The 14,806-nt window shown below is 39.0% G+C and overlaps 3 protein-coding genes, 1 long non-coding RNA gene and 1 other non-coding gene across 6 annotated transcripts; 3 read left to right on the top strand and 2 right to left on the bottom strand.

Annotated features, from left to right (window-relative positions):
* Positions 1 to 378: 378 nt before the first annotated feature.
* Positions 379 to 4,437, bottom strand: pvalb9 (parvalbumin 9). The gene is made up of 5 exons (XM_051417779.1): positions 4,228 to 4,437; positions 3,159 to 3,226; positions 2,463 to 2,595; positions 1,848 to 1,957; positions 379 to 690 (listed from the first exon to the last, which is right to left on the bottom strand). Exons 2-5 carry the CDS (start codon positions 3,217 to 3,219, stop codon positions 665 to 667), a joined length of 330 nt encoding a protein of 109 aa, XP_051273739.1. The 5' UTR covers positions 3,220 to 3,226; positions 4,228 to 4,437; the 3' UTR covers positions 379 to 664.
* A 1,286-nt stretch (positions 4,438 to 5,723) lies between these two features.
* On the top strand, positions 5,724 to 6,332 carry LOC127373364 (uncharacterized). The gene is made up of 3 exons (XR_007886901.1): positions 5,724 to 5,796; positions 5,945 to 6,011; positions 6,182 to 6,332. It is a non-coding gene; the product is annotated as an uncharacterized LOC127373364 (long non-coding RNA).
* trnar-ccu (transfer RNA arginine (anticodon CCU)) lies at positions 6,247 to 6,319 on the bottom strand. The gene has a single exon. It is a non-coding gene; the product is annotated as a tRNA-Arg (tRNA).
* Positions 6,333 to 6,730: 398 nt separating the features above from the next.
* cby1 (chibby homolog 1 (Drosophila)) lies at positions 6,731 to 8,949 on the top strand. 2 transcript variants are annotated; one of them, XM_051417776.1, is made up of 5 exons: positions 6,731 to 6,832; positions 7,064 to 7,162; positions 7,949 to 8,054; positions 8,224 to 8,336; positions 8,497 to 8,949. In XM_051417776.1, exons 1-5 carry the CDS (start codon positions 6,827 to 6,829, stop codon positions 8,575 to 8,577), a joined length of 405 nt encoding a protein of 134 aa, XP_051273736.1. In that variant the 5' UTR covers positions 6,731 to 6,826; the 3' UTR covers positions 8,578 to 8,949. The 2 variants fall into 2 exon arrangements, with proteins under 2 accessions (XP_051273736.1, XP_051273737.1); XM_051417777.1 differs by having other exon boundaries at positions 6,735 to 6,917.
* Positions 8,950 to 9,471: 522 nt separating this feature from the next.
* Positions 9,472 to 14,599, top strand: pdap1a (pdgfa associated protein 1a). The gene is made up of 6 exons (XM_051417774.1): positions 9,472 to 9,662; positions 10,597 to 10,679; positions 10,759 to 10,833; positions 11,469 to 11,593; positions 11,704 to 11,855; positions 12,914 to 14,599. The coding sequence occupies exons 1-6, from the start codon at positions 9,650 to 9,652 to the stop codon at positions 12,946 to 12,948; spliced, it is 483 nt and encodes a 160-aa protein (XP_051273734.1). The 5' UTR covers positions 9,472 to 9,649; the 3' UTR covers positions 12,949 to 14,599.
* Positions 14,600 to 14,806: the final 207 nt, after the last annotated feature.

Here is a 14,806-nt window from a genome sequence, read left to right as displayed (position 1 = left end):
CTGCAGCCATGTTTGTCCTTAAACATCTTTTTCTCTTGTGCATCCAGTGAAGTGATAATTTTATGTTTGTATTAAAATACGATATACATCATAATCATAAAAAAATGTCCTACGGCACTTTAAAATGAAATGTTTAATTTGCTCTGTCATATTTAAAACTGCCACACTGTTAAATAATCCTATGATGCTTTCACTCCCTGCTCTCATTCATGGGGTTTATGCTGTTGAGGATTCAGCTTGTATTTGTACAGTGCAGTACATTCATGCATTATTGTGTCACATAAATCATTTCCTTTCCTGGAATATAATGAGCAATGTTTTTATAGTATTTGTTTACCCATCTTACACATTTTAAGAAAAGATAACCAAGAGGTGATCTATGTTTTCACATGTTTATTTAATGTCATTGATTGTCAGAGGTGGGATGTGCACAGAAAAGAAAACTTGGACCAACACAGTGGAAAGATAAATTAAAGGTCTACTGTCTTTACATGGACAAAAGGTAATTTAAAAACGAGCGCAAACTGAATTTAGTAGAAAACAAAAGACACAAACAAAAGAAAACAAAAGTAATCAGTGAGATTGGAAGCTGGGATCAGAAGAGTCCAGAGGTGGGGGGGGGGACTGAAGTCCTTAAGACTTGAGCTCTTTTCGTCTGTGACACTCAGGACAGGACCATAGTCTGGAATTCTAGGGAAAGAAAAGGTGTTGAAATTAACTGCAAACACACACTTTTACTTTTCATCACAGACAATCACACACAACTTTCAACTTTATGCAGAACTGATAAATGTATGATTGAAAAGAATCACAGACTAAAAATCATCTTTCTGGATTTTCCAAATCCTTTGTCCTGTTATGTAAGACGGCTGAGCTCAGATGTCCCTGGTAACCGGACAATTGGCAAAACTGGGACAAGCATCTAGACGTCATGAAATCTAATAACATGGTTAAACAAAGATCCTCAAGATACCATATAAGTACTCCCTGCACCAAATAAACATTGAAGAAAGAATCTATGATTTTAACTCTGAGCTCTGAGTTATTTCACAGTTAACAGGCATTATAGTAAATCACCACCGGCCATCATGGATGTATATGTACTTAAACAGGAATAGCAATACTAATGCTAATAGTCTGTCAGCTTATGGCTGTTTGACATTTTATGTTATATATAAAGGAGTATGCCTGTTAGTCTTATAGTCAGCCCTTTATTTACTTTAAGTAAAGGAGCCTGAGGCAATGATGTCATTCAAAATACTAACTGCTTGATTCAAATTCATTTAAAAAATTGACCAACTTGGTATATAAAATTATTTTAAGTTAATGGTTGAGTTAAACCTCAGTGGCTAAAACCAAGTACAACCGTGTCTGAAGAGAAAACCCTGAATTAGGGTAGAATTAAAACATTTTAAATTGAGTAAACTTGCTTGCTTTTCCCCAGATTTGAATCAAACTAGGTTTAGTTTTACTTTTTTTTCTGTAGGCAGAACTGCTCTAAAATGAAGATAAAATGATGACGAGCAGGTCCAAAATACCAGTTTTCTGGAAGCACAAATACCAACCTGTGCAAACCTTTATAGCAAAAAAATACACAACTAACTACTGTCAACTTGATCAGTCAGGACACTAATACTGTATAAGTCAAGCAGGTTTTTTTAACTTCTAATAACTACAATGCACTTCAAGTTAAAAGTGCCCTAAGTTGTATAAAGTTAGTTGGCTCTTCTCTGTGGACACAGTGTGCTCGTTTGACTCCACCCACTGAGATTGAGTCCAACCAATGAGATAATTTCTGCCTCCATCATGAGTTTGTACAAATACAGTTTGAGAAATCAGATACCGACCCTCTACTCCAATTTTGCCATCACTGTCATCATCAGCTGCTGAAATGAAGCTCTTGGTTTCTGCTTCGGTCAGTGTCCGCGCCCCGGGGACGAACCGCTGCAGGAAGTACCTACACACACACACACACACACACACACACACACACACACACACACACACACACACACACAAGAAACAAAACACATAACTACACCAATTCCTAAATTGCACGGCTCAAGTCGACCCTCAGCTCTTGTCACACAACAACACAAAGGTGAATTATATAACACAAATGTAATAATAACACTTTACCCATAGTGGATTATTAGGAGACGGCTTAATGGTGCCATCCCAATAATACCACTGTGTGATTTAATGCACTAAATCTCTCTTTCTGTCAGACACACACACAAATACATAAGTTAAAACTGTAACTCACTACAATAAAATGCCAAAATTAAAGCAGCTTTTTTTGCAAAAAGAAAGATATCTGATTGTTTCCAGTACATAAGGTATGAACCAAGGTACATGAGGATTACAGCATCAGTTAGGATGATGGTGAATATGCAGTAAGTACTTGTCAGCATCTCGGGGAAGTGTTAAGATTATGTTATAACTATGATTGTTTCACACACTTGAGCTCAGACTCTTCAATGTAGCCGCTGTTGTCGTCATCGAGGATCTGGAAGACATCTTTGACTTCCTGGGGTGTCTTTGAGGACAGGCCACACAGCTGGAAGAACTTCTTGTAGCAGAATGAGTCCGGAGCTGGAAACACACAACAGACACATCACAGTAATACGCAGAGCTTGACCGACGAGGTTCCTCAGGTAGGAACCCGATGTGGAGATTAAAACTGGCATGTGGCTGCTGTCCAGGTGGGAGATTTTCCAGCCCTGTTTTTATCTTTTAAGTCCAGCAGACACATGCCTCCACTAAAACAGAGAAGTTGATTGAAAACCTTTTCAAATTCAGATTTCATCACCATTCAGTTAAAGCTGGATATGACTTTAGTGTACAATGTTGGAAACAATGCAGCCGTACAGAAGATTATCACCTTTTATAGTAGAGTGTTATGAAGACACGGATCACGAGTAGGTCAACTCGGTCATGGATCAGGATTATTGTGCATTTTGTCAGAATTCGGTGTGAATTTAGTTAGTTAAAGTTACAGCTATCGATCCTGTGAAGGTAAGATCATAATGTCATGGATGCAGGCATTAAAATGATTAATTAGTTTAAAATATAGTACAGTCAGAAGAGAGAGTGTGTGTGTGTGTGTGTGTGTGTGTGTGTGTGTGTGTGTGTGTGTGTGTGTGTGGAGATGCTACCTTGACAGTCTTTGACAGCATTTTCAATGGCCTCAGCTGAAAGGATGGAGGTGAGCGACATGTTGGTCCTGTACGGTCAAAGAAAAAGTCTGTAAATTATTCACACACACTCTCTTTCTCTCTCTCTCTCGCTCACATTTTCTTCACCTACTTCTGAAATGTTTGTGTCACGCTGGATTAACTTTTTTGCATTTGCAGATGTATCTAGGTTAATATTATGATCCCATCCAAAAATCCAGTCATGATTGTTTTGGTAAATACGCCTGAGTTGTCAAAAAAAAAAAAGTAGAGAAGCAATGAAATCACAAACTTATGTATGTCCGTTCCTGCTGTGTTTTAAAATGTATTCCATTTCATAAATTAAACATCCAATTAAATGCATAAATAATTATGTTATGATCTCTCCCTGATCAGACTCCCTGGTCAGATTTCCCCTGGCCCCCTTAATTACTGAGGCTATAAGCTTCCCTTGAACTCTTTAATTGGATTGGGTGAGCTGTGCAAGATGATTGGCACTTAGGGACTGTACAGAAATGATTGGGTTGTGTGTGTATATATGTTTATATATAAATATATATAAATGAAATAAAAAAGCAACCTACAACAGTGCTAATATTAGGCATATTATTAAACCCCTCGCCCATTAACAAATAGGGAAAATACAGCCACTTCCCAATTTTGAGGTGCCAAATGTCATTAAAAAAAGTTGAAACATATTTCACTGCGCTACAAAAAGACATAGAGCCTCCCTTGAGCAAAAATACAATAAAAATACATCACTTTACCGAACCACTAATCATTTTACAACAGTCCCTGAAAGCCTGAGTTCAGATATTATTGTGTTTTTACTTATTGAGCCTTTAATGTCTTAAATAAATGTTTGGTGAGCTGAAAACAAATCCTGTTATTAACCTACAACATCTTTTATCAAGTCATTCATCGCTCAATTTGCCCTTTCAGTCTACAGCTGTGAAGGACTTTGTGGTAAAATAATAATAATAATACCCCAGACAGGTAAAGCACACCTGGCTGACACCTGTACTCTCCCCCGTGCAGCTGTGGGACTCACCGCTGTTGGCTCGGGTTCCTCTGCGTCCAGGTCCAAAGCAGCAGCAGATAAGGCTTTGTGGTGCTCTCTCACAGCTGGCTCGGTCTTTTATAAGCCGGGGTGGATGCTTGAGTTTCCAACCAGTCCGCGGATCAAATTTTCCCGCAGCCTGCAGCGTCCTTCTCGTGTTCCTCACCTGCTCACCTGGCCAATTAGCCTTTACTGTTTATATCCGCTGCCCTCCCTTCTCCCCCCCTCTCCTTTAACTGTCATAACACTGTGGGGTTTTGTCCAATCAACTTTTCCCCTGTGTTACATTGCTCTCCCTCCCTCCCTCCCTCCATCCTCTGTCTCTCTCTTTGCAGGTGCATACGGAAGCACAGACATCTCAAATTTAAAATTTAATCAGGCCCCCTTTTTCTTTCTTTGGTTTTAGTGAATAATCTCCCAAATTCAGATGACCGTGGGGAGCAGGAGGCCATAAATCATCTTATGAGTCACCGGGGGATTGTTACCCTCATCACCAGTAATCTTACATTATGTGTCACACATCACAAGATCTGCCAGGAAAGGACTCAAAACCTCACTATCTGACTGTTTGAGAAGTGTTTTATTTACCTATAAACCTGCTGAACGGGTTGAAATATAATTCAAATTTAACTTAAGATGAAGTGAGACTTGTTTTAAAAAAACAGTGTAAAAGTAACATTTGGCAACTACTGAACATTTTGCTATCTTTACTGTAAGGAGACAATGTGGTATCTAGGCTATGTGTATCAAATTGTCCTCTGAAAGAAAGGAAGCTGAAAAAAAGGTAATACTTAGAATACAATCCTGATTCTGCAGTAAAAAGAGAAGTAAACTAACAACAACCAGATATTCAGTTAAAACAACTAGTTCCACCACTGCTACTTCCACTTAGAAACATCTCATGAATGAGTGGATCCTGGGTCAGCTCCTTGCATTACGATGGTTTTCATCTGGTAAAACACATCTGACCTACTGTAAGGTGAGGGGTCGAGTGGGGACGGCAGGTTTTTTAGGGGGGGGTTGCACCTTGTCACCATGGCAATCAGCCACTCTAAACTGATGAGTCTGTTGTCTGCAAAAGCGAGGTCTGTCAAACCATGTGACACAGCAGCGTCTCTGGTGAATCCAGTCAGCACTAATGGCATTAGCAGAGAGGGGAGGGATGCTTTTTGTAACGAGAACCAAGGGAATAAATCTCATTATTCTTACAAGTATCACAAGCAGTGACTTAACACTTTTATGAGTGACAGCATTTTCAGTAGTCTCACAGCCGCTTGTGCTACAAAATCAGCTATTTTACTCTTGTGGAGCTCAGAAAAACTGTATGTACTGTACTGCATCCATGCCTCCAAGTTTGCGATGTAAAACTGTGAAACGCCTGAAACCCTTGTGACTCAGATCAGAGGCGCCACCTTGCGGCTGCTTCACATCAATGCAGAGCGATCTACTTCGGGGCAAGAGCAATTAAAGCTTTACCACCCGCAGGGCTGAAGCGTTTCAGGTTGCGGGAACGTCCCAGGACAGGTTCCTCTGTCCCTGGGTGAGACATGTTAAAAAAAGGTAATATATGTGAAATAGAACCGAATAGAGCTAAATGGAACAAACAAAGATTTGCATTATATAAACATATAGCTAGGTGCCAGTATGAACAGTATCTGTTTGCCATACACTATTTCCTCATAAACAAACAGCCTTTCTTTTACAACAGTCGGTTTAGGATGGATTCAAAGTACGTTTCCGTCATGTACAGACAAACCACGGCAAGGACACTGACGGTAGGTTGGGCCAATGTGCTCAGCAATGCGCACAGTTTGATGTTCTTCTCCATGTTAGCTTTTATTTTCCCCCAAATCTCTGCCTGTAATGTTATTTCAGACGTTGTTTCAGTAATTTTACATTTTTATCTAAGAAGACACTGATGCAGTGTTTTTTTTTTTGTCTGCAGTTACTTTTAAAGCTTTGTAGCTCTGTCTATCTTCGTGAAGGCGACTTCCACAGAACAAAAGCAACCACCCCAGATGGGACTCGAACCCACAATCCCTGGCTTAGGAGGCCAGTGCCTTATCCATTAGGCCACTGGGGCTGTGTACAGAAGGGGCGGGGTCACACATATTTATATCCGGACTTGTAGCTATGGAGTCATTTCTTAAAACCTCGGTTTTGACAAGTTATGTTTCTGAAACATTTTTATTATTTTTCTGAATACACAATATGGACATCAATATTGTTTAACGCTCGGAAAGGCCGAGTGACGCGATCACCATGGTGATGCGTTTACGTTATATGGATGGTTCCATTATCTCACCAACATAGGGGTGTTTATGTAAGCTTAATGTGACTTTAACTGTTTATTTGTGCATCCAAAATCCTAGGAAGAACATTCAAGCGCCTCGTTGCTCTTCCAAAGACTTAATCTTTCTGGTGTTAACAAATCCATTCCAAATGCTTTAAGTTAACGCCGTGTAATATTTCACAGTGTTGTCTGTTTTAACCAAATGGACCGTTCACACATGCGCAGTAGCAAGCATGGTTGTGTTTGGAGAGAAAATAATTTCAACCACCACGATAAGAATTTAAGTAAATAGTCTGTATGGAGGTAAATATATTAGCTATATATTGTAAGTGACACAGCAACTACTAACCCACCTGTGAGGCAGTCGACAGTTTCAATTAAATGTCAGGTATGAGTAGTACTTACACCTAGCGAGTGTTAGCCACCTAGCATTAGCTCGGTAATGTGCCGTTTAGCAACGATAAACACGATCATCATGATACTGCTGTTTATTAAATACTAATCTCACCATTGGTGTCTCATTTTTTTATACAGGACCTTAAAAAGTCACTAAAGATGCCGCTCTTTGGAAACACATTTAGTCCGAAGAAGACTCCACCTCGCAAATCTGCATCTCTGTCCAGCCTTCACACGGTGAGTTTGAAGAAGTTAGTGTTCATTGGTAGCATCGCTGTGCTAAAGTCACTGCTTTGATGAAGTGCCCTGATGGGTTCAAATAAAGCCAATACTGTTATCTCTCATTGATCCCTCATTGAGTCTACACTGATCAGAGGAGATATCTCCTAGAGGATAAATACAGATAGAAATGGATTAAAAAGCGTTTTTGAGACAGCTGAGGTTGGCATTGGCAATCCAAAAGCATTATATAATCATAATAAAGCATACAATACATACATGCATACATTCAAAGTTTATATGAACAGCGGGGAAAATTGTTGTGGTTGCATACAACAACAATCAATGTATATTGTATTATTTTCTGTCAACTTTATTTTTCACAAATGCACTTACAGTAAACTTCTTTAGTAAAAATTGTAGATGTTCTGTGATGTATCTTGGCTGCACTGCTCAGCAACACTTTATAATGGCTATGATTCCAACGGTTTGATACTTTTAACTAACGGTGCTGTTGTGATTAATGTCCCATGTCCCCCTGTATGTTGTGTTTGTGTCTTTGCCTTCTACTTTAAATCCAATTTCCCCTCAAGGGACAATAAAGATTGATACAAAGATGATAAAGGCTTCCAGAGTTCGTTCCTTTTTCTGTTTAGTACTTGAAAGTGCTTTGAATTATTCTTTTTTTAATCTGTATGAACCCTGATTGTGCAAAAGTGCACTGCAGCTTGACAATGTTAGCTGTTGTTCATTTGATGTGAATGCAGACTGATCTGTCGGTTTCAACCTTCTCACCTCTTTTAGTTGGATCGTTCGACAAGAGAAGTAGAGCTGGGCCTTGAGTATGGACCTCCTGTGATGAACATTGGAGGTCAGAGCTGGAAATTTGAAGAAGGACACTGGATAACAGGTAATGACTATGATAATGCGGGACACAGAACAGTGCACTGTCTCCCTCTGCAGTTTAAATGCAGGGAACCTCATAATTGTCTTGTTCTTGCATGCATTGCCATGTCTGCTAGATCACTGTTGGTTGAATGGCCAAAACAACATTGAATCTTTGTTTTTTGTTGAACCAGAATCTGGTGGAAATGCATCTGGTAGGGAATTGCAGCGGCTTAAGAAAAGAAATACACAGCTAGAGGAAGAGAACAACCTCCTGAAACTAAAGATTGAAATTCTCTTGGACATGGTAAGATATGAACAGTTTTGATTATGCCCTTACATTCTTAATAACATGCAATATGCATATTTATACACTGAGGTAGAAATGTTTAGTTGAATGACAGATGTAGTGACCTTGAATAAACTTGTGTGTGTTAAATATCTGATATTTAATCTTTCTGTTCTAGTTGACAGAGACTACCGTAGAGTACCACCTGATGGAGAAAGAAGTGGAGGATATAAAGACTCAACATCGAAGGAAGAAATGACAAATCTGAACTGATGCCTTCATTGATGAAAATAATGTCTTATCAAGTTTGTTGATGAAAAAAAAAATGTGTGTGTTGACATTTCCATTATTTTTCTCATTATTACGATTCTTGTGTTGTAGGTTTTGGCCCTGCTTATATTTATTGGAAAAGCAGCTACAACTGAATCAGATTTAATGACTATTATTTGTTCTGTCCTGCATTTGTTTAATGACCATGAATCTGAAAAAAACTGTGAACATATTTGTTCAATACACAGCATATTTTCTACATCTTTTACTTCTGTATGGCAATTATAGGCTGACATTTTCTTTTTAAGATTTTTTGTATTTACTGTGTTTTCTATTCAGATTAAAAGAAAAATCAATTACAGGGAGGCTGTTTTTTGTTGACAGTTTATAAGAACAGAATAGCATTTTGTTAACTATTCTGACTTCTCATCCAGCTCCACATAATATGTGAGCAGTAATGTTTATTCTTAGAAACAGTAGTTTGACAAAAGAGCTTTTACTTGCAACTCAGGTGGACTTTTTTCAAAAACCCTAGTAATTCTTACACAATATAAGTATAAGATTATGTGATGAATGTACTTGCTATCTTCATCACTAGTATTTTTAATACATGCTAATATTGCCAGATATATTGATCATACACAATTTCTATCCCATGTGACATGCAGTTTTAATAAGCATGAACCTCACCCAAAAAAAATGTCAGTAGCTCATAATGTATAATGATAACTCATATTAAGAATGAATTCAGTGTCCCTGTCAATGAAAGGTACGACCATTAAGAATTATGTTTTGTCTTTAGTTAATTGGCGGATGTACATGGCACTTAAATGCTCAGTGCAGTGATTGGGCGAATGCTCCTGACTGCGCAGGCGCAGACTGTGGTAGTGGCTGAGGAGTGAGCGCAGTGTTTCGACGTTTGTGCTGCCGACAGCGGGAGAGACGAAGTACTTTCTAGTCCTTTCTTTTAGCACTTTAAACCGGTGCCTCCGCTCACACAACTGTCAGGCCGTTCAGCCATATAATAGTGGACTCGATCTGTATAAACTTCACTTTTAATAATGCCTCGGGGCGGTGAGTATTATTATTAAAGTTCGTGTAACATGCTAATTTTAGCAAGCTAATTCTAGCTAGCGAATTGTTAGCTAAAGAAGTACGAATTCCCGTTGAAGTCTCACATGCTTAGCTCGTAGCATGCTAACCGGTTAGCAGGGTGTACTGGCGACTATTAGCGATTGAGGGAAGACACGACAAATGTACTACTGGTTATTACTAATTAACATGAACGTTAACAGGGACATAGCTAACTGACCGTATTGTTTGTAATTTCCGCATCGATTCTCGGTTTGAGTGGTTCAATTGTTTTTATGGCCGTTTGTGTTAAACCGCCAGTAACGTTACCATGTGCACAGGACACCGCTTCGGCTCACTTACACATATTTATTAGCGTTTATTTTAATTCCTGCTAGGTAGCGAATGTTATTATTACCAGATACTTTGACACACGGTTTGTTAAAGTATCCCATATCCCCTGTTTCGGTTTGTTTTTTGTCAACATGTCCCTTATCTAACATTTACTAGTCGTGACACTTGCCGGTGAAAGGACCTGGCCCTCTGTGAACGTCTGTATGTGTGTCTCATCTCCCACCGCACACTCTGTAGTGGCATGATACTTTAAAGACAAGTTTGAACTCTATTGGGGTTTTGTCTTACAGTGATGGTTAGGGACAGATGTGTACACATACCTGGGATGTACAGAATAACAGCGCCACCTGCGCCACATAATGTCATCCAGGATTCACATCACCACAAACTCTGACTGAATAAATTATCATAGTGTCTAGCCCAGGCATCTCAGTATCAATAAATAGCATTATCAAGGTGTAAATGTGTCCCTGTGCCGAATAATATTCAGTTAACCTGTATGTATGTATGTAGATTTACAAACTTCAAAGACAGGTGGACACGTTTGATTTGCTCGTGACAACTCTTGACAACTGTGTTACAGGTAAAAAGGGCCACAAGGGCAGAGGGAAGCAATTCAGCAACCCAGAAGAGATTGACCGGCAGATGAAAGCACAGAGGGAGCTGGTGAGTGAAAGACCTTTATGGCAGACATGGAGTTACTTAAAAACCAGGCCTGGTGTGATTTGGATATGTTTGTTAACAGGAGGAAAAAGGTGGTGCAGAGAAAGAAAGCTCTTCAGAGTCCGACGAAGAGAGCAGCAGCGATGACGAATCTGAGGTGAGTAAGAGGAGGTATAGTTTTATTAAATAATGCGTATAATGTTGGCTTAGCACTGAAACTACCTGGTCTAGCACTTGATGGTAGAGACTGAATATTGATGATTTCAATTAATCCTTTGAGTGTTTGAGTGATTTCATGAATTGCCTGGTGATGGAAGTTTGTAATGGACCACTCTTTTGTACCTGCTCTCCCTCAAACTGCTTCTGTTCAAAAGTAAGAGTAGAGGGAGAACAATGCTGTGATGTCCTGAGCCCAGTTGTTAACATTTTAGAAAAAGGCTTTGTATCTCAGATGTTTCTGGTGACAGATATGCAAAAATATATTCTGATTCTGCTCTTGAGTTCACCATTCATAGATGTACATCTGTACACCTTGTATGATGTAATTACCTCCACTGTAACTGTCAGTATCCTTACATAACATTGTTTACTTTTGGCCAGTCATCAAAGGGATTAAGAAAATCCACAATGAACAATACAATTTGTCTGGAATTGTGATTTTGAAGAACAAACTATTGTTGGGTGTAGTAGCTGGTCGACAAACGAGCTTACCAGCCTGTGACTTTATTTACCAGCTCTGTACTGGTAGTTTTCTCTCACTGATGTTACAAAGGTGTTTATTTTTGCACACAGTCCAAGAAGAGAAGCGGAGTGGAAGGACTTATAGAGATTGAGAATCCCAACCGTGTGTCTCAGAAGAGCAAGAAGGTGACTGAAGTAGATGTCACTGCTCCCAGAGAGCTGTCTCGCAGGGAGAGGTAGGTGTCACACAGTTAGCTTCTAAAATTATACAATGTCTTCAACCCTGGTTGCTGACATCAGGCTCTTTATTTTGTCTAAGCATTATTTTTATCTTTCTCTCTGTCAGAGAGGAGATAGAGAAGCAGAAATCAAAGGAACGCTACATGAAGCTTCATCTAGAGGGGAAGACTGACCAGGCCAAGGCTGACCTGGCCAGATTGGCTATCATCAAGAAACAGAGGGAGGAAGCTGCCAAGAAGAGAGACGAACTCAGGAAAGGTGAGAAGGCACAACAATTTGACACACCAAACAATTCTTGGTTAAAGTTCCAGTGTGTAAGATTCATGTGGATCTATTGGCAGAAATAGAATATAATATTCATTGATGTGTTTTCATTAGTCTGTAATCACCTGGAAATGAGATTGAAACAAGGACAATTGTTTTTCGTTACCTTAGAATGAGCTGCTTTTATCTAGAGTCAGTGAGTCCTCTTCCACAGAGTCCACCATGTTGAACCATCATGTTGAGTTTTGCAGCCATGGTAGTGGAAGGCTGAGCAGTATTTAGTTTGTTGCAATCTCACTGCTAGACACCACTAAATCCTACACACTGGCCCATTATGAGTAGGGTTTGTTCAGTTCTGTTAAAAAGGCCATTCACTGAAATGCACATCAGTACATATAGCAGCAAGCGATCTCCACACTTCTGTTTCTGATTGTCTTTCAATTCAATACTAAGTGGGTTTTGTTGCTGGTTTCAACGCATTCATTCAGTTCAGTACAGAACTATGCCTGTATAACCACTTTTTTGTAAGGCCTAGCAACCATCTACAGTACATCAACAGAGTTATCACATGTTTGTTTCTGTGGGCTTTCAGGGTGCTTCTAATCAGCAGGTTACATGCTGTGTAACAATGGCGCATTCAATCATCAGTGATAGGTGCTCCAATTTAAAAAAAATAAAATAAATAAATAAATAAATAAAAAAATAAATAAAAAAAAGCACCCCATTGTGATATGACTCATTATTCTTAGTTAATCTTGAGGATTTGTTTATACATGTACAGGACACCTATTGTATACACATATGCCCGGACATGTACATAAGAGAAAAAGGAGTTCTAACAAATATCTTGGCATTATGTAAGATTTCCCACTTTATTGGGTTGTTCAAGCAGGCTCTCGCCGTAATAATGATTACAGGATTCACAGAGCAGTTAGTTTTGTTTGTGTGCTGCACAAGTTGTTTGGAGCTTTTTTATTATTTACCATTTTGAAACTTAAATCCTTACATCCTTCCTTATCTCTATCATGCCTCTTGTTTGTTTTTTTTACCAGATAAAGAAGCCGAAGAAGCCAAAGGAAAGCGCTAGTCCCCTACCTGAAGGCTTCGACGTGCACGTCAGTCTCAGAGGGATGGCGAGAGGTGGAGAAGGGGAGGGGACCAATTCGAGTGCCGTCATATCAGGGGTGCTCCTGAACTCCTGTCCCTCATTTCAAATCGGAGGGGCATGGGTCTTCCATGACGGCGTGGTCAGGACAGGAAAAACTGGTGGATCAAAGCGAGATGAAGAGGAATGCAACATTTGGGATGCCTCTAGTTTTCTCTTAAAATCCTTGGGAGGAGACAATCGCAGGTTTTCCAAGCGCTTCACTGCCTCTTTACTCTTCCCGACCCACCATGGTTTTAATTCTAAAGCTGCTGAAGTTATTTCCTTTCCTTTTGATTCATACATCTTTACTTAATACAACTTTACTTAATGACTGGACAGATATTACAATGAGCGTGCATGAGGATTTCTTTGGTGCTTTACTTTTCTTTCCGTCTCGCCTGTTTTTGTCAAAATCATTGGCAGATGGAGAAAAGAACACTATTCAGAGGATAAACTGATAAATAGGAATTATACAATGTAGTTTAGTATTTGTGGATATCTTGCACAAGACATTGGTATAATTGTAAAGTTTTTTTTCCACCATCCAAACATGACTTAAATATTCAGTTTTTTCCACCAGCTTTATTTTGTCCCAGTGTTGGTTTTGTTTTGAGCCCCCTTTTTTATTTTATTTTTTCAACTTACAGTCAGAAGAATTAGCAGTCCTCATACCACAAGACACCTAGAAAGTAGAAAATATTTAGCTTCTTTTGCTTTTTCAGATTCGCCCCAAATGTACTCTTTGCGCACTTGAACCATCTTATTGCTGTCAGTTCAAAAGTGTTTCAAAATGTTTTGTACTCCTTTGCTCAAAGCACCAGGAATATTACTTGAATTGCCTATAATAAGCATTTTTAAGTTGTCAAACATCAGTGCTGGAAAGCATTGTCTCAAGCTGCCTCAGTAACTGTGGCCTTGCCCTGTTTCTGATGGGATCCTCTGTGGCTCTGTTGGGAGGGATTGTGTCTTTGTTGCCTTTTCAAAGTTTACACAGGACCAGTTCACTGTCTTTATCCTGGAATTAAAGTGCTACGAAGAACCTACACTTAGTTTATTATGTACATTTACACAAGTGTGCAAAATAAACTGGTAACCCAGTATGTGCTGGGATTTGGAAATGCCTTGATCAGGAAAACAGTATTCCCTATAATATGGAAGTAGCTTAAAGAGCAAACCACAAAGTGAGAAATGTAGACACAGCATAAAAATATATTCCTCAAGTTTTCCATCATGTATTTGAAGTAATTTTTAAAAATAAATTCATTAATAAATAAATGACTTTCTTGTATTTCATATTCAAAATGTTGATTTTTCTCTTTCAGTTACTGTAGCAGACGGGTTATTTTATTGTTAGTTCATTTTGCTGTTGCCACCACTAGACTGCAGCATCTGACAGGGTTATAGTTGGTTACTGTTTTGCCTCATTCATCTGCAGAGCCATGACTCGGGCGTTACTGTTCAGTCAAATTTTTCAGGGTTGAGACTGTAAGTTTGTTTCTGTGGTTCTTAGCTGAGCTCCTCCCATCACATCCTGGATGTTTAACTGTATTGTACACGCAGAAACTATATTAAAAATGATTTTATGAATCTGCATGCTTCTGGAGAATCAAAGTGTTCAATATGAAGTACAGTACATGTATATAGCATTATGAAATAAATGATCCCTATAATAACTTTATTTCTGTAAAAATGTTTACAAAGTGCTTTACATACAACAATGGCAGCAATAAAGAATATTAAAGGCAATATGAGCAAATACAGACAAAATATATAACCATTAATATGGTGGCTAATGTGC

Source organism: Dicentrarchus labrax, unplaced genomic scaffold (assembly GCF_905237075.1).
Source record: "Dicentrarchus labrax unplaced genomic scaffold, dlabrax2021, whole genome shotgun sequence".
Classification (NCBI taxonomy): Eukaryota; Metazoa; Chordata; class Actinopteri; family Moronidae; genus Dicentrarchus; species Dicentrarchus labrax.
This window is presented reverse-complemented; position numbering and strand designations above follow the sequence as displayed.

What these genes read in the sequence shown, in the direction of transcription:
- pvalb9 (XM_051417779.1), bottom strand. Translation starts at nt 3,219, where the DNA reads ATGTCGCTCACCTCCATCCTTTCAGCTGAGGCCATTGAAAATGCTGTC. An exon ending in TGCTGTCAAAGACTGTCAAG is followed by an intron (nt 2,596 to 3,158) that starts GTAGCATCTCCA and finishes GTGTGTTTCCAG; the next exon opens with CTCCGGACTCATTCTGCTAC. An exon ending in TGGCAAAATTGGAGTAGAGG is followed by an intron (nt 691 to 1,847) that starts GTCGGTATCTGA and finishes TTCTTTCCCTAG; the next exon opens with AATTCCAGACTATGGTCCTG.
- cby1 (XM_051417776.1), top strand. An exon ending in CTCTGTCCAGCCTTCACACG is followed by an intron (nt 7,163 to 7,948) that starts GTGAGTTTGAAG and finishes CACCTCTTTTAG; the next exon opens with TTGGATCGTTCGACAAGAGA. An exon ending in TTGAAATTCTCTTGGACATG is followed by an intron (nt 8,337 to 8,496) that starts GTAAGATATGAA and finishes TTTCTGTTCTAG; the next exon opens with TTGACAGAGACTACCGTAGA.
- pdap1a (XM_051417774.1), top strand. An exon ending in GAGCTGTCTCGCAGGGAGAG is followed by an intron (nt 11,594 to 11,703) that starts GTAGGTGTCACA and finishes TCTCTCTGTCAG; the next exon opens with AGAGGAGATAGAGAAGCAGA. An exon ending in GAGAGACGAACTCAGGAAAG is followed by an intron (nt 11,856 to 12,913) that starts GTGAGAAGGCAC and finishes TTTTTTTACCAG; the next exon opens with ATAAAGAAGCCGAAGAAGCC.